A 20,808-nucleotide genomic window follows, 5' to 3' on the forward strand; every position below is an offset into this window, starting at 1 on the left:
ACCTCAATCAGAGGAGGAGTTGTCTTATATGTCTAGAGTTCCATATGCAAACGCGGTTGGTTGTTTGATGTATGCTATGGTCTGTACTAGGCCGGATATTGCGCATGCTGTTAGTGTTGTAAGCAGGTTTATGGCTCGACCTGGGAGGGAACACTGGCAAGGGGTGAAAAGGATTTTTCGCTACCTGAGAGGGACAGCTGATATTGGTCTTGTGTACGGGAATGGTAAGGAATGCTTGGTCACTGGGTACAGTGATTCTGATTATGCAGCTGATGTGGATACCAGGAGGTCTGTGACTGGTTATGTGTTCACTTTGGGTGGTTCTGTGGTTAGTTGGAAGTCTACATTGCAGTCATCAGTTACGTTGTCAACTACTGAAGCTGAGTATATGGCTCTAACTTCTGCAGCTAAGGAGTCTATTTGGCTCAAAGGCCTAGTAGGTGAACTGGGTATTGCACAGGATTTTGCTACAGTGTATTGTGATAGTCTAAGTGCGATTTGCTTAGCTAAAGATCAAGTACACCATGATCGGACGAAGCACATTGATGTCAGGTATCATTTCTTACGTACTGACAAGAGGATTAAGGTGAAGAAGATTGGGACTGCTGACAACCCGGCTGATTTCTTCACTAAGCCTGTTCCGTTTAGCAAGTTTAAACATTGCTTAGACTTGCTAAATATTGATTACTACGTGATGTAGTAGGCCCTGAGGGGCGAAGTTGGGGAGCTCCTGGTGTAGGTGTGTTGGCATTAAGGTGGAGCTTGCCCGGGGCTTGTGATGCAGGTGGAGCATTATGAGTTGTTATACTTGGAGACGAGTATGTGATGGGTCTTGGTTGAAGACTTATCGGGATGTATGGCTTATGCATGAGTCCTGCATCGGGTTTGGCTTGAGATGTTTTTTTCACTATGTCTTGATGGGGTCGTTTGCTGACTACGAGTTCTCGTCAAGGTGGAGATTGTTGATAAGTATATTAGGTGACTCGTACTTCGTAGCTTTGTCCGCCCGATCGGGCGGACATTGCCCGGTCTGACCGGGCGGAAGAAGAAGAGGTGCCTGGCAAATTCGTTGAAGAAGCTGCTCTCGCGCCCGACCGGGCGAGCCTTCGCCCGACCGGGCGAGCCTTCGCCCGATCGGGCAGACCTTGCCCGGTCTGACCGGGCGGTGGGGGTTGGATACGTTGAAGCATTCGTATGGAGTTTTCTTCTCGCGCCCGATCGGGCAGACCTTGCCCGGTCTGACCGGGCGGAGAAGGAAAAATACGGAACGCGGATTTTGCGGTTTTAGGTTATCTTATTTTATTATCTTTTTGCCCAAGTATCTTTTAATTAGGGATTAATATAAAACCTCCCTAATATCAGTATTAGGGTTAAGAGAGAGAGAGTGAGAGCCGTTCTTGAGAAATACAAGAATCATCTTTGTAATCTTTGCAGTTTATAGTGAAATCATTCGATCTCGGTGCCCGTGGACGTAGCTATCACATCGATAGTGAACCACGTAAATTCTTGGTGTTGTTCTTATTGTTTGCATTGAATTTCTTTATTGTTTTCTTGTTTGTTTTCGACCTTTGCTTCCGCTGTCGCACAACAGTTATTATATTATTATTATTGTAATTATTATTTTTACTCCACGTAACTATTATGGTTATACTTCAGTTTTTTAGCCTTTTGTAACTATTTTAACGTTTTTAATTTTTCAAAACTCTTTACTATATACCCGTCTTGTACAAAGAATAATTACTATAGTCAATCTAAATTAGATTATACATTATATTTTTACTCGTAAAATATAATACTTATTTGTATATTTAATTTACTACGTATTTGATAAGGTGGCAGGATATAAGAAAAAGTGTTTAGGTGTTTGAAACCATCTACTTTACTATATATAAAACTATCAATTTAGTTGATTAAGTACGCAACCCCCATCTACTTTACTATATATAAAACTATCAATTTAGTTGATTAAGTACGCAATCATCTTCATTAAGTACATGCATCACAAGCCTCTATGTGACTGACTCGTGGCTATATATAATTTCAAACAACATTATATAACCTTAAAATGCACCCTTGTCCCTGTCAAAACTTATGATACCGGGCATTGAAATATTTGTAAATGATCCAATTTCGTGTACGAGTATTTATTAGAGCCTTGATGGTGAATTGGTGGCCTTGGTGTTGGACTTGCATAATGTTGGGCCTTATAACAAAATATATACTGGGCTGGGCTCTAAGAAAGCCTTTATTTATATACTACGTACTACGTATAATGCCTTTTTAACAAGATCGATAAAACTAGAAGAGTAGAAAGTAGAAACCAATTTCTCGTCTTTGTGCAACCCATTACAGTAGCAACTGATGTGTGCATTGTAATAGTTGAACCATTATAATGAAGACGATAAACCATTACAATACTACTCAACTACTCAAGTGTTTGTATACGTCCTCAATTCTCTTTCAATCATTTTTGTAATTTACATGCTACAAAATGTTAAGAATTAACTAAATCGAAAATAAAAAACAATTGCAAAGCGAATGTCAAACTAAAATAAGACAAGATTATTCTGTCTTTAGGAGATTATTAGCCCCCATATACATACTGTTGGAAATAACTACACTAATTTACCCCAAGATTCTCCTATTATTTAGAATGGAAAATACAGCACTAAAAATTCGTTCTCCATGGACATATTTTTGGGAAATGTTGTGTGAGAGAAATGAGCTTTAAAAAAAAAAAAAAAATCTGAATACTAACACTACTCTGTGCCAATTAACCGTGCACATGCTAATTTCATTAATCTCATATACTTCCCCCGTTAAATATTAATTGCAACAAAGAATTATTATTTGTGAGATATAAAATACACCTTTGTTGCAATAAATATTTAACAGAGAAAGTATTTGTCTGGTTACCTGCTTAGCTTTATTTCAAGTCAATTTAATTAGTTTAAATCAATTAGTCTTTTGAAATTCAACCCTTACTTGCTTGATACATAAATATTAGGAATTATTTTTGCAAGGTAAGCGACAAGTCTATCAACACTCTAGAATTACAATACGAAATTATACTCTGTACTTCATACTTTTTTTAGGTATAAGACTAGATAACATACTCATCCATTTTGTGGAAACTCTTCCAAACATTATAGGGTTGAATAATAGTTCTGAAAATCCCAAAATTTTACCAGATTGGATCCTTTTAAGAAGCTTACAAGTTACAACTCATCACCTTTAAGATCAAAGGAATGAAACACAGCCATGCACCCTCTGAACAGAATACATCGGGAACTGTTATAAGGTAATTTACTGGCCTTGAAGGGCAGCATAAATCCTGTGAAGTTGGGGAGGGGATCCAAATACCCAAGTTTCAACACAGAAAAACCGGCCATAGACTAAGATTGGTAATTGAGTACATTACCTGATCGGATGCCACACTAGCACTCCAACGATTGGTTAGGAGAGGTAGAACCTACAACCTCTTGGTTGCAAAGTGAGAGCTCTACCATTCAGCTCTCCCTAGGTTAGGATTGCACGTGTAAAAATTTATACATTAAGGTCACCAACTTCATTAATGCTTGCAAGTTCTGTAACTCAATTAAAATCCAATACATTAATCTATGCGATGATTTTGCTTGAATGGTGAACACCAAATGGTTGAACAACTTTGTAGACCGTAATGCTTCAATTGAAGCAATTCCAATGAATTATTGGTTTATATATCAGGTGAAGTTGTAAGGTATTACTTCATTAGATCTAAGAATACAAATGCATTCCACAGACTGTGCAACAACATGGAGGGCATAAGATTCCTCGTTCGAGCAAAGAGAGCACCCATGACAACCCCCAGAAAAATAAGCGGAAGCATCCTCTGTACATTGAAATGTGCTAGAGCAAAGACAACTGAACTTACCAGAATAGAGCACCATACAGGCATGTACTTTGTCAAGGAGGGTAGAAGGAAACCCCGGAAAACTATCTCCTCCCAAATGGGAGCACACACAGAAACAACCATAACATACAATCCCATTGCAACTGGATCCCGTGCTAAGATAGACTGTTCAACGCTTGACAGAGTGCCAGGTGTTGATGGCAATAAAGGTAGTATGTCAAGATTGAATTGAGAGAGACGATTAACCAGGGGAAACATGAGACATCCAAGGGCAACATCAAAATGCCAGTTCCCTTTCAGGCTGAATTTAAACCATCCTGGAGGAAGTGGACGGAAACGTGAAAGGCATCGATGAAGGATGGCAATCCCTGCTAGGCCTTCTGTCACATCGGTCAAAAGGCTGTAAAATGCTTGTCCCCTATATGTCAAAGACTCTTTACTGAAGCCAGCTATGTGTGCTGCAAATGGCATCATCCAAGAACCCACAAACCAAAATGAGGCAATCCATAATAGCATAACCTGGATAAACAGAGAAGGTAGTCCAATGAGCCTTTTGCATGTGATCACATAATTTCAGAGTTGCAAAGACTGCGGTTACAGTCTGCAGTGAGTAGATAACTCCAGTTATATACATTCTCACATGTCTAGTACATACATTGGAACAAAATAATGAAAATTTTGACAGATGAACCTTGCAAAGTTCACAAAATAAGGTTTGCCAACCATGATTGACACATTAATAATCGATAAAATGTCAACAAATAGCATGCATAACAGTTTAGTGTTTGGACACGTAACAACATATGAGAGATGGCTGTTCCTACAGGGATGGGGCTTGAGAGAACATGTAGGAAATGCAAGATTAGAGGCAGGCAATGAAGACAAGTAAGGTTAAATTAGAGATGCAGGTCTCTTGACAATATATCATGGAGAAGTCTCATGTTTATATAGTGTAACCATATGAACAAATTCTGTTGTGCCTTTTTTTTCCACAACTGTATACTGTGATCAACATAATGCAAAATGTTTGGTCTGAATCATGATCTTGTTTGGTCTGAAATGTGATTGTGTATACATTGTGTAACAATGAAGCTGAAATAACAGACTGCAGAGGACCTTTCTATCAGTAAGTGATGGCAAGGATTGCTAAACTGGGTTGAATACTAAAATGGAAGCTAACAGGTCTCCAGAGTAGGCATAGCTGTGCCAAATTTCAGCAGCACATCAACTGGAACACTGAACCCAGCCCTCCATCCAATCCCCCTCACCCCACCCCACACCACCCCCCACAATGCACACACACTAAACATCTTTGGTTTCTAGGTAAGCATTAATAATGATATATTATTAGAAATGAAATTAATTGCAAGCATTAATAGTGATATATTATTTGAAATGAACTTACTTGCAAGCATTAATAATGATATATTATTTGAAATGAACTTACTTGCAATATGGTTTCTCCTGTCCATGGTACATTCCAGCGATCCCCGATTGCTCTAAACACAGAAGCAGCAGCCTGAGGCATTTTTAAGCCATTAATGAGATTTTAATCACCTTGGAAGAATAGTAAAATGTCACATTTTTCACATAACCCTGATATCATCTTGCATCCAAAGTAAACACGTCTCAACTCACAAGTAAACTTTATATACTTCCTCCATTTTTATTTATAAGAAACATTTCTCTTCCCAAGTTTTCCAATGCAAAATTAATATCTCTAATAATAATAAGTAAAAAAATATAAAAAATTTAAGATTATACATTGAGAAGAATCTAATAAAACCCCACATGACTATATTTTTCATTAAATATAAATCACCCCAAAAATAGAGAAAGTAAAGTACCAACCTCTATTCTTTATTTATCTTTTCAATTTTAGACATTTTAACTAAATATTGGGTAATTATAATTTTGGAGGGTTATAATTTTATTTTATTTTTGAATTATATTAATAGTATAGTTCCTCTTTCTGTTTGGACATTATTTGAGTTTTTCACTTATGCGTAGCTCTCTCAGGCTGTCTTTTTCCTTTTTTTTTTTTACAGCCACGAAGAGAAAAAGTAGGAATGGAGAATCAAGTAAACTGAAAGTATTAAAGCTCATTCTCCCCTCCCTTTTTTTTTTTTTTTTTTTTTTTTTTGCAGCTGTATCGGAGTACCTAAACATATTCTTACATTGTCAATATATTAGCGAGATACACCCTCTTTGTCAGCATGCACCAAAGTAGGTCCTTTTGTTCCTCATCAAAATCTTTCTCAATATGGATAATCATGTGTAAACTTTTCATTATATGTTGATGCTCCCTATAGGAAAGATTCAATTTATAATTGACCTTTGGGGTATAAACCTAAAGTAATTCCTTCACCACTTTATAGGTACATATGCTCTATTACTCTTTTATACAACCTATTAGTATACCTCATTAGTTTCTCTCTCAATGCACATATCCTTTGTTATTATAAATTGACATTCAAATGACCTGCCCCTATTACTCAATCCTTAAGTGAATCAACAAAATATCAACATCTCCACACTTCAATGGCAATCTTAATCCATCCGAGTGAGTTCTATGCTTTCGTCACCTTTAGCGTCTACTCCCCTTCTCTTGCATTGTAATTTGACCCTTAATGAAATGTTCATTGATCCTATCATCTTTACTCTTAATACACTTACTGAACAAAGATCTCAGGACTTCAATTCCTATTCTCACACCATCTTGTTAGTATTACTTTCTCTGTCCTTAAAATACTAATTAATCATACAAGCCACATTCTTAGCCACTGCCGCTGCCTTTACTGTTGCATCCTTATACTACTCTTCTTTATCCCAACATAATCTTACGGTTCATTTTACCATGTCGTATCTATGTCAATAAAAATCTTGGATTCTTACAAAAACTTCCATTATATTTTACAAATGCAATTCTTCAACTTGATCAAGTGGGCATACAAATACCTCTTGAGGTTAATCTTTCTTTTCAACAATTTTGTGGACTGCCTTGTAATTTCCAAAACCTAATAGTATGCTCGAGTTCCCATCCTCCTTGATCTTACTTTGATGTGTACCATAAGACCCAAAAACTTTTCAGTTTTCAAAAGGCAGAATTTTACAATCATTGCATTTATGGCTTTTCACCCTATCAACAAGAAAACCTATTTGACATGCATTTACTCCTTTTCCAAATTAACCAGCCGTGCCTTGCACCTTCCAAATCACTACCCCACTCACATCTATTTACCCCGCCCCTCCTCAATATATAATTACCCACTATCTTTAATTACATTTACTTTTATCTTCATCCTGGCTACATAAGTACACTTCCTTAAACCTTTCACCTAAAAGAAATAGATATAGTATTTGGAGAAAGAATATTCAATTTAAATATTGTAGAAAGAGACTCAGGTCCATCCAAAAATACCCAAAAAAATGTGATCCATGTATGACTTGACAAAATGGGTGGCTAAGGTTCGAAATTTAATTAGTTCATCTAGGTTCAACGATCCCTTCATCATAAGTAGAAATAGGTAAGCATCTACGCAATTAAATGATAAAGTAAATCTGTGACGTAAATGACAAGACAATTGGCCTTTGTTCTACTAAGTGATACAAACAATCATTGTTCTTAATTCAGTCTTAGCCTAGAAAATTATGCTCAAATTAATCCACTCATATAGCTACAACCCAATTAGATCAATGGCAGGAATAGCCCACTTTGTCCTTTTAAGGTAGGCGTCTAATTTTCTTTTACTTACCCCACTTTGACATTTTTTTTTTTAAAAAAAAAAAAAAAAAAAAAAAAAAAAGAGGGGGGGGGGGGGTTCTAACCATAAATATACTAGCAATGTTACACCTATACAAAATATTTTAGTTCCAAAAGGGTTTGAACCAGCCAGGAGTTTGTTACATTTTGGCTGATCATACCTACCATTATATTGCATGCAAATGGAAAAAGATTTTAGAAGTATATAAACAAGGAACAAGGATATTTTTAAATAAACGGCGCTTGATCTGGGACATATAATACATTAAACAAGTTTGATCATTATGCTTCAATTGGGTTATTATATTCTGCCTCTTTAATAGAAAATAAAATGGATAAAAAAAACCTCACTAGCATGATGATATACATACAAAACTTCTACCTTTAGCACTCACGAAGAAGCAGAAGACAATCAAGTGTTATGAAATGATTCTCCATGAACAAGTTCTCTGGTATAATGTCAATCAGGAAATGCGGAAGAACAAAAGTGAAACTATACTAAATGATTTCTGTCTAAAACTTTTGAAGTTATTAGGTATATGTTATTAAGTTATAGACAAAGAAGGTATACAGGTTAGCTTTGGTTCCTATTTAATAAGTTTACTAAAGACTTGTTTGAGATATAGAGATATATTCTGAAGATTCAATCACCTGTCATTAACAAGTCATTGTGAAGGTTTTTGACTGATATTCGATGTGCTCAAAGAAAATATAGTCTTGTATTTAATGGCTCTTTAAGTAGCTTCTAGCCTCATGTACAATACCAAATATATACGTAAAGGGAGAATGTTGGATCTAATTGGAGTGGAGAGATTTAGGTTGATATAGATACATGTTGTGCAGCCACTTGTACAAGGCTTTGATGCTTAAAAACTCTAATATGGGTTAAGATTCCTATCTCTGATACTTTGTTACTTGTGAAAACTGATGGCAAACCCTGATTTGCGACAACTAAATGTTTATTCCTCTACATAAATCTATACTTCTCTAATTTTTTTTCCTAAGAATTTCTTAAGTTATGTCACTTGATTTGCGACAACTAAAAGATCACATGTCTATAGCTAACATCAACTGACAGAGGCAAACAGCAAACTCAGCTTAGAGTGCGGGTCCCATTCCTCCATCCTAGCTGCAATTCATGGGAGAGAACAGATTTACTATGTGAAACCCTCACCTTTTAATAGCTCATTCACCAACCTCAGGAGTTTTGAATGAAAGCGTTGTCATTGGATTGTTGCAAACCAGAGGTAAATTCAAGGGAGGCCACTGACAAAGTGAACTCTATAAACTCTAGATGAAGATTTATCACCATAATTCATCTAAAGCATGTATAAAAGTAACTATTCAACAAGACAATCATTTCATTCAATAACAATTCGACATGAAAACTACATCTCGCACACCTGGTGAAGCAGTTACCATTACAAAGTACTCCGTAACAATCTTAAACAGATGCATCAATTCACTAAACATTTGCAGATAAATTGAGCTCATAATTACCTCTCGAAAACCCGACCTCCAATCCTTTTTAAGAGCTGTCTGAAAATCGAGCTTCGGCTTTACCAGTTCCTCAGCTAAAATATCTTCAACCACCTCAGGTTTCAAGTTCTCAGCTGGAAACTCCTCTTGCCTAAAGCAACAAATCTTCCATCTCTACAATAATCCCAAAGCACAAACAAACAAAATCAATTACTTCAAATTCCTTACCCAGCTACAACTAATTGCATAAAAAATAAAAACCCCAAATCACATAATCACTGCAATTTCAACATTTACAAATTAAATTGAAAGAACAAGCATTATAAAATCACTTACAGATTTTGAAGCGTTGTAATGAGAATCGGTAGCGCGAAAATTACGATTAAGTAACGATAAGCTAACAGGACGATTAGGAACCCTAATTCTAGTTAATGGTGGTAAAGTTAGGGGACGATGAGAGATACAATAAGAAGAGGAGCTCAACATTGAAGTGAGAATTTAGGGTTTTCTCCGCGTCTTCTCGTCGATTATACCAAACCTATGCATTTGGGGGAAATTAAAGATGAATCAAAAACCCTAAATCCCCAAATTCAAACAACCACAAGCATCAATCAGACAAATACAAACCCTAATTGTTGAATTCAATGTTTCCCAGAGCTAGAAATGAGACCATAAAATTTCGATTTAGAGGATTATGAATATTATAAATTTATAATTTTGGGGATTTTGGATGGGAAGGAATCGAGAAAGCTTCAAGTGCACACGAGTTTTCTTAGAAAGGAAAGGCTTGAATTTTATCTTACCAACCACTCAATTCATGTGTGCTTCTAATTAACTTAGATTAGCTACACTTCAAGATTTTATTAAGGGGTGTGAATTTTTGCCACTATAATAGGAGTCGTAATTGTTGTGTTGCGCTTCACGGGGACAAATTGAATAGCAGATTATGTTACACCTATTATTTACGAATAGAGATTTGAATAATTAATTACTTGAATTTTATGTTATTTTTTTTTAAAATAATTTAAAGTTCAACTTAGGGTCTGTTCTCATACATTTATATTCAGTTCAGCTCCTAATTTTTTTCTCTTATAAAATATTCATTTCAATTCAGTGCAGCTTAGCTTAGTTCAGTTCAGCTGAGTTCAGTTTATGAGAACAATCCCTTAGTCCATTATAGATGAAATCCTCCTTTTAAAAAAATACGAAACGTTTGGTTATTGTTGCTACTTGTTAGCGATTTACTTGATTGATGTAAATCCTTATGTAGTGAAAACTATCTAGCATAACATTTCACATCAACTAATTCTCTATGTTCCATGGTTACTAAAATTAGTTATTAGCTATAGATATCAAAATACTTATTCAAATAAGGAATGATATCCAAAACTTAGGATTAAATTTCATATATATCATTTGTCTTTTAAGACTTTCTCTACACACAATTGGAAAAATACAGTTATTTTAATCGAAATTTCAATCAATGTAACTTCTAAACAAAAAGAGTTAAATCAACATAATATTCCAAAGGGTTCAAACTTCAAACCCTCATGCTATCTAAACTAAAACAAATTAAAAACTGTTATAAGTCATGCAATTATGCATGCTTTATCATTTGGTTGTCTAGCTTGGATTAGCATGACGCATTCATACAAAGAAAGAATAGTATGCATTGATATTTAAAAGTAATATTTTCACTTTCATAATAAAATTGAATTCCACATTATGAGATGGTTAACACATGGAGCCGCAATAAGACTAAAAGTTCAAGCGCTCAGCAAGATCAAGCTCAAAGAAAATAGCCTTGCATAGTCTGCACAGTCCACTAAATACTCGAAAAATTCCGAGATGAACGAGTTACAACAGGAATTTTGGCAAATGATGCAGTAAGTACTTGAATGAATCTGCAAACAAACTGAAGAAATATAACTTACAAACAATAAACCACACCAACCTCAATCAAACTGATATGAGGAACATGAAGTATCACAGCAGGAGAACGACTGTTCTTTCGAAGGAATGAATACATCACATTAATCACAAATCTTTTGAGATTAGATCCATTTTTTCGAGCCTTAATATATGAATGCCCGACTATGTATGCTACCCCAGCCTCCTTAGCTTCCAAAAGCTCTATCAATTCTTCCTTTAATTCCTCCTTTAAATTCTCGGTATCTGATAACTGAAACCTGGTATGCCTCTGACGAAACTTTGGAGCCTCTTCCACTAAGTATTTGATATGTAGACTACGCAAGGTTGGCGACTTACCTCCTTTGATACGTTCTTTATGGTTTGAGCAGCACCCCTTACTGTCAGAACTGCTATCTGATGCCACTAATCTTGTTCCGAACTTATCAGATGTTTTCACCAAAGCCATCCAACCATCAACCATACCATCAAAAGATTCGAACCCTTCTGCCTCCATTCTGATGAACTCTGCAATGCTCATGACAAGGTTGTCTTCAAAGTCATCAGCATATTTAGCAACATCTTTGTAGCCATAACGTATGATGCACCTATACATATGGTAAGATTTGGGTCAAACTCGGCCTACAACATACCGCTCTTTATCTGTGACATGAGGTATAGGGACTGATTTGATGCAGACAAAAACTACTATTTGATGACTGGCTGGTAAGTTGGTTATAAAGTCGGTAAAAATGGAAGGAACTCCACTGACTAATTTGGTGTATATGAAGCTGATACCAGGAACCCTTATAATGCCAAGGTTAGGCCCCAATCCAAAGATCCATTTCATAGGCATCTTATTCTGTACTTCTTGCAAGTATTTGCGCCTACTGCCAAAGTGCCATATATACATTACAAACGTCAAGAGCACAGCAAATACAAGTTGAGTCCACCCTCCTCTAGATACTTTTACAAGGGATGACGAGAGGTAGATCAATTCAATCGGTGTGAAGAATAACAAGGGTAGTAATGCTAACACGATGTTCTGAAACCATACAAAAAGGATTACAAGTGATAGTAACCATGTATTTATTAAGTTCACGCTCATGAAGGCTAACCCTGAAAAAAAGCAGCACAACGAGAGAAGAAAAAATAAAAAAGAAATGATCAGATCCCAACCATGAGTCAGGGGCCAATATACAAATTCTACAAGCACGTAGCAGTGTAGCACATACAGAGAGGACTATGCCATCATTGTATTAGTATACAAATTCTACGAGCTACAAAAAAAAATATGTACAGATAGTTTTACTGTGTTCATAAATAATAATGAATGGTTAAACACAATTTATCAAAAATATTTACCATTTGCATTGCCTATGAGAGTGGTATCTTGGAATCCAATGGTCACAGCTAGACTGAGAATCATAAGTAACCAATTTATTTCCGGGATGTAAACCTGACCTTGAATCCATCTTGATGTGTGTACCACCTTGACGCGTGGGAAACACCCTAGTGCTCGACATTGCTGCACTATTGAAAATGTTGCAGATATGACAGCTTGACTGGCTGTGATAGCAGCCAGAATGGCTAGTACAAACATTGGCCAGAAAAAGGGATCTACAAAAATGCAACACAAATATATCAGTATCAAAAAATAACTTCTCCCCTCCCCAGAAATCAACAAGAGATTAAGAAGTGTACATTGCACCTATGTTATACCACAGAGCTGTTATTTGATTATCCTAGTACTCTAGATCGAATAACTTCTGTTTGGCTGCTTTCCAAGACACTCATGACTTCATCACATCTCTTTATTTATGTACACTCATCAACTCTAGTATAAATTTTATTAACCGACTCTAGAATAACTTCTGATTGTTCTGACAAGTGACAACTGACTCTTGAACCGTGCACCCTAATAGCAAGGGAAGTATGGTATTTACAATTGTCATTTCCACTGCTATCCTGTATCGCTGATGAGAATTTACCCTTTAGCAGAGGGGAGGGAGTCAAATGGGTGCAAGTGTGCAACCTACATGGCTAAACCCATGCAGACATCCAACTGTTATGAGGCTATTTCTGTCAGACTTGTTTCGGGTGACAATTTACTAACCTACTTCAAGGATCCGGGTAAGTAGAGGTCAAGTATACTGAACTTAATAGCAACGATGTTGTTCAGAACAAGTACTCTCAATATTGGTAATTAAACTTCTCACATGGAAGGAGGGTGAAGCTTGAAGTTTTTTAGTTGACCTTGGTAGCATTTCTGAAGTACAGATGCCATGAAGCCTTCAAAGAGAGTGGTGTTGTAAACTCACCTGTTATCGAGCTATAAAAACTTGATGCAACAGCAGAGAAGTTTTTTGAAAGAAATGCCGCTTGCCCCATGTACTGAAGAACTAAACAAGGGTAAACAACGCAAGAAAAGGCAACCTGCATCAAAAGTACCCATCTGATCAAACCTCTAGCAGCCAACTCTGAAATGTAATTATTTACAGGTCCATAAAATCTTCACAGTTTATTTTGATAGTGTGATTTATTTAAAATAAATGAAAGTGAAAGCAGGGGAGTAATATGTATCCAATTTGACAATTTATCCTAGTTTCATGATAGAACTTATGCTCAATTCCTTGAATATATGAAAAAACTTGCACCACAAAATTAGACAATGATCCTTGTACTTGAGGTATAATCAAGCTTGACATGTAATTTAAGCCAGAATTTGGTCAAGAAAAGCTGTATTAATTTCCTATGTGTGGAAGCTGCATCATAATCATGCATTTGTTGACAAAAATACAACATTGACAATACAAACCCTTATTGATGCTGTTGAGTAGTAACCAAGGTTCACAAACATAGCCTCTGCACCTGTAAATGGTGACAAACCTTGTATAAATATAAGATGAAGATAATTAAACAGAGGGGGAGACAACATTCTCACCAGTGATGCACAAAAGTAACCCTCCTATAGAACTCCACCCAACATTCCGAGTCAGTTTAAAGAAGTTGTAGATGTAATATGGAGAGAGAGCATGGTAGACTCCTGGATTCCACTTAATGATATTATAGATGCCAAGTGCAGCAATTGACAACAACCAAATGCTTACGATGGGGGCAAACAAGAATGAGACCTTATGGGCACCGCAGTGCTGTAAAGCAAAGATGCCAACCAGAACACTGCAGACAATAGTCATCACCGCACCTGAGAAAATGTTTTTGTCATTAAGAGAGTATTCTCATACAAGTTGAAGAAGAGCTAGATATTACAGATAACATGGCATCCAAGAGAATCTGTAACAGGAACATTAAGATCACCATCAATGAATTTTCCAACAAAACTTGGCATTTCTAGTCACGAAACTTTCATCATATCTGTGTTCCTTTATACATCTGACTTCTTGGATGATACTGGTTACAGTGTGGGCAGAACATTACTGTAAATTTGCTTATTAAGATCTCAGAGAATTGTAAATTTCCTATTAGTATTTGTTCAAGGACAAAACTTTCAGAATCATGAAAATCAGATCAAAAGTCCTGGTCTCAATGCTCACACTTTGACTCTCTTATCTCTGTCGTCTGAGCTACAGATTGTAGAAAATTTGTCTAAGCACATTAACTAGGTGACTGGTGATGCAAGACCTTTTACGAGATAGTCTCATATTTATTTATTGCACTACTAATGACTTGGTACTTCTTTGGGGATTATGTGAACCATGTCACCCCAGACTTGTTACAGGAGATGTTCCCTATGCCTCATATAACAAAATTATCCAAAAAATTACAATAACAATGAACTAACCATGATTTAGGCTCGCGTTATGAGCTCTGAGCCCCTGAAATGATGACAAAACTGTGGAAAACCAATTAGTAAATTGGCTGAGCTAGAGAAATGACATGAAAATAGCATGAATTAAACTTAAATACATACTGAATTATAAGCAGAAAATGTCTAGTCTCCCACAAAAAAATTAAGAGACAAGTTTTACCTGAAAGAAACGGATTAATTACACCATCACCAATGACCATGCAGGCCGCGAACAAAACAATAAGAAGTAAACAGGTTCTGAACTTTTTGTGTCTCTCAAGAAATCTTCTAAAAGAGGAGGATCTGGTTACATAGCCAGGCCTATAATACGCTTGAAGCTCCTCATCTGCTGCTTGATGATTTGGGAGCAAACTGAATTTTGTATGCCTGCGTAGCAGAGAGTACAAAGCCAAAGTTCCTCCTGAGAAAAAAAAATCTTTTCAAACTCTATTGGAGATGAAGACATTGATAAAAATAAAATAAGAATTACCTTCACCATTATCATTTGCACTCAGCATAATGACAGCATACTTGAGCAAAGGGAAAAGAGTTAGGATCCAAAAGATCAAAGATAAAACCCCGAAAATAACTTCTTCGGATTGATGCTGATGCAATGATCCAGAGAAGGCACTTTCATAGACATACAAGGGAGAAATACTTAAGGCTACATAAACTAATCCGAGACTTTGGTATGCTAAAAGGAGGACATGTCCCTTCTTACTTCCAAGTGATGCTTCTTCATTCTGCATGAAGCATTGCACCAAATCCTGTTATATAACTTCACAATCTTTTCAGGCTAACAAAAAACCCACATAATTACTGCTTTTTAGACCGAAATACACCCATTTGATGCAACGTTGATTATCAGTTTTAGAAACTTGACTTCTGCATGTTAGATATCAAAAGAAAATTTACTGTCCAACAGTTACTCCTGATTTCTTAAGTGCTACATATTAACATATAAAATCTAAAATAAAAATTGCACAAATGAAGAGCCTATTAAAGTTGCTCTTAGAAAGAAAATGACAAAAAATGCACAAATGAAGAGCACATTATTTAGACCAAGTTTATATACAAATATTTAAAAGTCTTTAAGAATTAGGGCTAATCTAGCTCTAAGAGTTTGATTCCTTTGAATTTCAGTATTACAGTTTCCATTACACATGTACCATTTTACCTATCTGTCATTTAGTTACCCATAAAAATAACCCCCTCCGTCCAAATTTAGTTGTCACTTAGTAATTTAAATTACAAAGCGACTTATAATTTTGGTTTATGGAGAGTAATGAAGAGTAATAACAGAATTCGTAACATGCTGACATTTCCTTGTGACTTAGCAAAGGGGATCAGGGATTTTATACATGAAAAAAAGTGGTGGAAATTGTTAGATAATAGATTTATATATTATCTTGTTAATATTCTGTAAAGATATATCGTGTGTAATTAGCCTCTCATAATTAGGTTGTAAATACCTATATATATTGATTAATGAGAAACACTCCAATTAAGGAGAATTACACATTTCTACATGGTATCAGATTCCTTTTAGGGTTTCTCTCTCTTTTCTCTTCTCAAACCCTAATCGATCCTAGCCGTCCACCACCAACATCACCGTCCCTCACCTCCTTCAACCGTCTCAATGCCAGGCGAAGACACCCCTCCTCCCCCTCCTCCTCCTCCTCCTCCTCCACCACAAACCCCTGTTTTCCATCCGGCCTTTGCCGTACCTAACATCAAAAACCATATTTCTGTTAGCCTTGATCATGATGATGCTCAATACGCTACATGGGTTGAAATCTTTCAAATTAGTGCTTGTGCTTTCAATGTTACAGACCACATTGATTCAACAATCGCACGTCCGAAGGATATAGATGATGTTACATGGAAACGTTTGGATGCTGTTTCGGGTGAAAACAATGGGACCTTGCCGAAGGTCCGCTGAAATGGAGAAGACTGGATTCGGTCCAAGTTATGTTGGGCCGAAGGTTTCCTGCACAGTAAACACACGTAAACTAGCCTCGGGGGTGTTGCCGAGGAAGGCCCCTCCGATGCTAAAGTCAGTACAATGTGTAAAAAGAAGACACTATGCAAGAGAGTTTGTAGCTTGAGGCTTTTATGGAATATATCCGAATATATGAATGAGCATATGAATCAGAATATGAGTATGAACGTCAATATGTGAATGTGTCAATATGATGGCTTTTATACCTCATCATACATGGAGAGGTTGGGCCTTAGCCCAATTGGCTTGCTTTGTGGGCTGACCTTTGACTTTTGCACAATTGGAGAGTTGAACCTTGACCTTGGGCTTTTAATTGGATCATTTAGTGCTTAGGCCCAATTTTGACTAAATTGGACCCAAACAACTTGCCCCCCAGACCCGATTTGGAAGGATGACGGGTCGGGTTTGATTTAATTCAGAAAAGGAGGGAAGTAAATGATTTAATTGATCCAAAAATTTGAATTTAAACCGTAATTAATGAGATAACAACGGTTAATGATTGCGGAAGTTGGACGGATAATGGGCAGTTTAATCGCAAGATCATGTGTTTAATGGTTACTTAGTGGGTATTTAAGAGAAATTAAAACACAGACTCCTCGTATCCCGTACCTGGAGATATAAACAGAGGCGCGTCATTCTCCTCACTTATTCACCAACACAAACCCAGAATTCTCAAGAGAGAAACCAAGAACCCGCATCAAAACTTCGCAAATTCCCCGAGCATTAAGCTTAGAAACTGAGACTTGCCACTACGAACTCGTAAATCGGCAACTTTCGCTTCAGATTAAGGTAAATTCCTTTGATTTCAGTTTATTTTTCTTCGAATTCGAACTCCTTCCCCTTTTCTTTCGACTTTTCTCTTCGAAATAATCAATGGCAAGAGGAGTTAGAGGTAGAGCCCGTGCTCCAAGAAGAGCAAGGCCGATTCCCGATCCTAGGAACAGGATTGGGACCTGGAATGGTCAAAGGCCGGAGTCTGACCCTGCTGAAGGGATTAGGGCGACTCCCCTTTCCTCGGCTCCTCCTCAAAGAACGGATGAGTCGAGCGCTTCTGGACGGGATGATGAAGTTCCCGCTGTCCTTTGGGATATCCTCCCTGGGTTTTCAGAATGGGAGAATGCCGAAGTCGCTTCGGCCATGATAAAGAACCGCCCCTACTCATGGTGGGTAGAGAACGCCGATCAATATCGATTTGCCGAGCAAATTGAGTTGCATTACGGCATTTTTGAAGCTGATGGGTATTGGTGCCGAATGCCCTCGGCATCCGATAGAATCCATCGTCCACCCCCGGGGTATGTGGGGGTGTACACGAGACAGCTTCAGTACGGGCTGAGTTCCCTTTGGACGTATTCGTCCGAGACTTGCTGATCCATTACAACATCTCTCTATGTCAGCTAACCCCCACCAGCATCCGAAGGGTGATGACATACTTATGGGTCTGCAAGTTCTTCAAGTACGTGCCGAACCTGCACTGCTTCAAAAAGCTCCATCGGCTAGTGCCAAATATTCAAAGTGGGCACGGAAGCCATGGTTCTGGGTGGTACCGGATTGAGTCCCGGCCCCAATACTTGACCATGTGGCCAAACGACTCTTCAGACAAGGACTGGAGAGGTCAATGGATTTGGGTTAGGGCACCCACAGATCCGGGCCACCCTTGCGTCTTCAGCGCTCCCCGGTACCTAGCTGAGCCTGATCCCGAAATGGGAAGTCTAGGTCCCCCCGCAGATAACGGGGCGGATCCGAACCTGGATCAGCAACATATCTTCGGCAAGCTGCCGAACCGGGGGGGGAGTGGTCGAATGCAGCATATCCCGGAGACTTGGCTCCCCGATACGCATTACGTTTTCCAAGAGAACATGCTAGCAGCTGTTGGCCTCAGCCGAAAGTTTAAGGATGGTAAGCTTCTTCGGCTGGGGCCGAGGCTTTTTAACTACCTCTTTTTCTTCTCTCGCTTTGCTTTTTTTTTGCTGTGCCGATCTATCTGAGCTAACCTTTCCCCTTTCCTTTCTTCAGAGCGGGACGAGACCAACGTTGGCATTAACTACGCTCGTCTTGGTGTCAACCGAGAGCGAGTTGTAACTGAACAGGCCCCGTCTATCACTGAGCCGAGGCATAGGGAAGTTCATCTAGACTCTTCCCACTTCCAAATTGAGGCTGTTGCTCTGTATCAGAGGCAGAAGCCTTGGTGGAAGAAGAGAGACCCTTGGTTTCAGCTGCTGGACGAAGAAGCTGAAGCTGCCCGCACAGCCGAAGAGGTTGCACGGGTACTCGAAGCTTGTGAAGGAGGAGAAGGGTCCTCCAGAGCTGCTGAAGCCGAAGCTGCAGCTAGAGCAGCTGAAGAAGACGAGGCTTTGCTGAAGACCTCGGTGAGCTTTCAGACAACTTTTTCTTCTTTTTTTTTTTTTTTTTTTTTTTTTACTCACATTCTTCTTCCCCCCTGTCTGTTACAGTCTGAAGAGAGTAACAGACACAGAGAAGGCAAAGCTCCTGTTCGTCCCGAAGACCAAATACAAGAGTCTTCAGACTCAGATATGGACGAGCAGCCCCTTCTGAAAAGGCGCCGAAGGATGGCCATCATCGGCCCTCATGACTTTCAGCGGAGGCCGATGACCATCGGCGTCGCAATAAGGGAACCCGAGGAAGGCAACGGATCGCCGAGGGTTCCCCAGCCACCACCCCAATCACCTCAAAAGACCCCTCCGCCACCTCCTGAGATGGAGGTGGATCAGAGAACTCCCGAACCTAAGGGAGGGGTCCAAGAAGAAATCAAGAAGAGTGCTGCTGAGCACGAAAATAAGGATGCCGTGATGTCCAGTGCTGAGGGCTTCACGGCAGACATCGCAAGAGAGGTTGAGGCTTTCGTCCTCACCCCTGAAGAAGAGGAGGTCATAGTAATTGACTCCTCTGAGAAGGATGATGCTGAGACAACCAAAGCTAATCAAGCTCCATCGTCATCCTTCCCTTCTTTCCAGACTCTGCATTCTGGAGAAATGGGTTTCTCGGCCCCCCGAATTCCAATCCCAGACCACATCTGGGACCTCATATGGGGTCAAAACCGAGAAGGAGCTGCAGCCTACTTCGGCAATTTTGCTGGCATGTCCGAAGTAGACAGGGCAAGGATCTGGTCGCTGAAGGCCACTGCTGGGATGGGCGAATCCAGCAGATCAGTTCCTGACCCAGCCAGGTCTAACCAACTGCTGATGATGCAGGTAATTTTCCTTGTCTTCATTTCCTCCGAAATTCAACTCTATATATATATTTATTTTTTTTTTTATTTATTTTTTTTTGTCTTCCTGTTTTCAGTTCGTGCACAATCAGACTCTCACTGTAGAGCTGATAGATACCCTACAAGATAGGGTAGACGCTGCTGTGCACGACAAGAAGGTGGCTGAAGAGGAAGTAAAGCTTGCTAAGCTGAAGCAAGCAGCAGCTGAAGAGAAGCAGCAGGAGGTTGAGGAGTATGAGAAAAGAGCTGCTGAAGCCCTCAAAACCTTCTGCGATGCTATGGAGAAGGAAGTTTTTCCCCCACTGATGGAAGGGGAAAAATTCCTCGAGGAGCATATGGGAGTGGACGTCTCCAAATTCAAGGCTGCTGTTGAGAGCCGAATTCAGGAAGGAACTGCTGCACAAGCTGAAGTGCAGCAACGTCTAGAGGCTCTTGAAGCCAGCCGAATGGCTGCTGAAGAGCTGCTCCTGGCCAAAGATGTCCAACTCTCAGAGGCTGCTGCTGCTGCTGAAGCCCAAAGAGCTAAATTCCAAGAGGCTGAGGATCAACTGCTGATCCAGAAAGTTGAAGTGGCCCAAGCTCAGACAAAGGCTTTCCAAATTCAGCAGGAGCTGAATGAGCTGAAAGGTTCCTCCTCCAAGGTCGCTGATGAGCTTAAGAAATCCAAGGAAGACTTGGAGGAGACCCAGAAGAAGCTGGCTGATGCTGAGGCTTTACTCAAAGTCCGTGT

The 20,808-nt window shown here is 38.7% G+C and overlaps 1 protein-coding gene and 1 pseudogene across 1 annotated transcript; both read right to left on the reverse strand.

Annotated features, from left to right (window-relative positions):
• Positions 1–3,545: 3,545 nt before the first annotated feature.
• LOC110722622 lies at positions 3,546–9,980 on the reverse strand. Its single transcript, XM_021901892.1, has 4 exons — positions 9,471–9,980; positions 9,156–9,308; positions 5,340–5,411; positions 3,546–4,411 (listed from the first exon to the last, which is right to left on the reverse strand). Exons 1-4 carry the CDS (start codon positions 9,618–9,620, stop codon positions 3,743–3,745), a joined length of 1,044 nt encoding a protein of 347 aa, XP_021757584.1. The 5' UTR covers positions 9,621–9,980; the 3' UTR covers positions 3,546–3,742.
• A 1,084-nt stretch (positions 9,981–11,064) lies between these two features.
• On the reverse strand, positions 11,065–15,654 carry LOC110722561 (annotated as a pseudogene).
• Between the last annotated feature and the right edge of the window lie 5,154 nt (positions 15,655–20,808).

This window comes from Chenopodium quinoa, unplaced genomic scaffold, assembly GCF_001683475.1.
Source record: "Chenopodium quinoa cultivar QQ74 unplaced genomic scaffold, ASM168347v1, whole genome shotgun sequence".
Taxonomy (NCBI): Eukaryota; Viridiplantae; Streptophyta; class Magnoliopsida; order Caryophyllales; family Amaranthaceae; genus Chenopodium; species Chenopodium quinoa.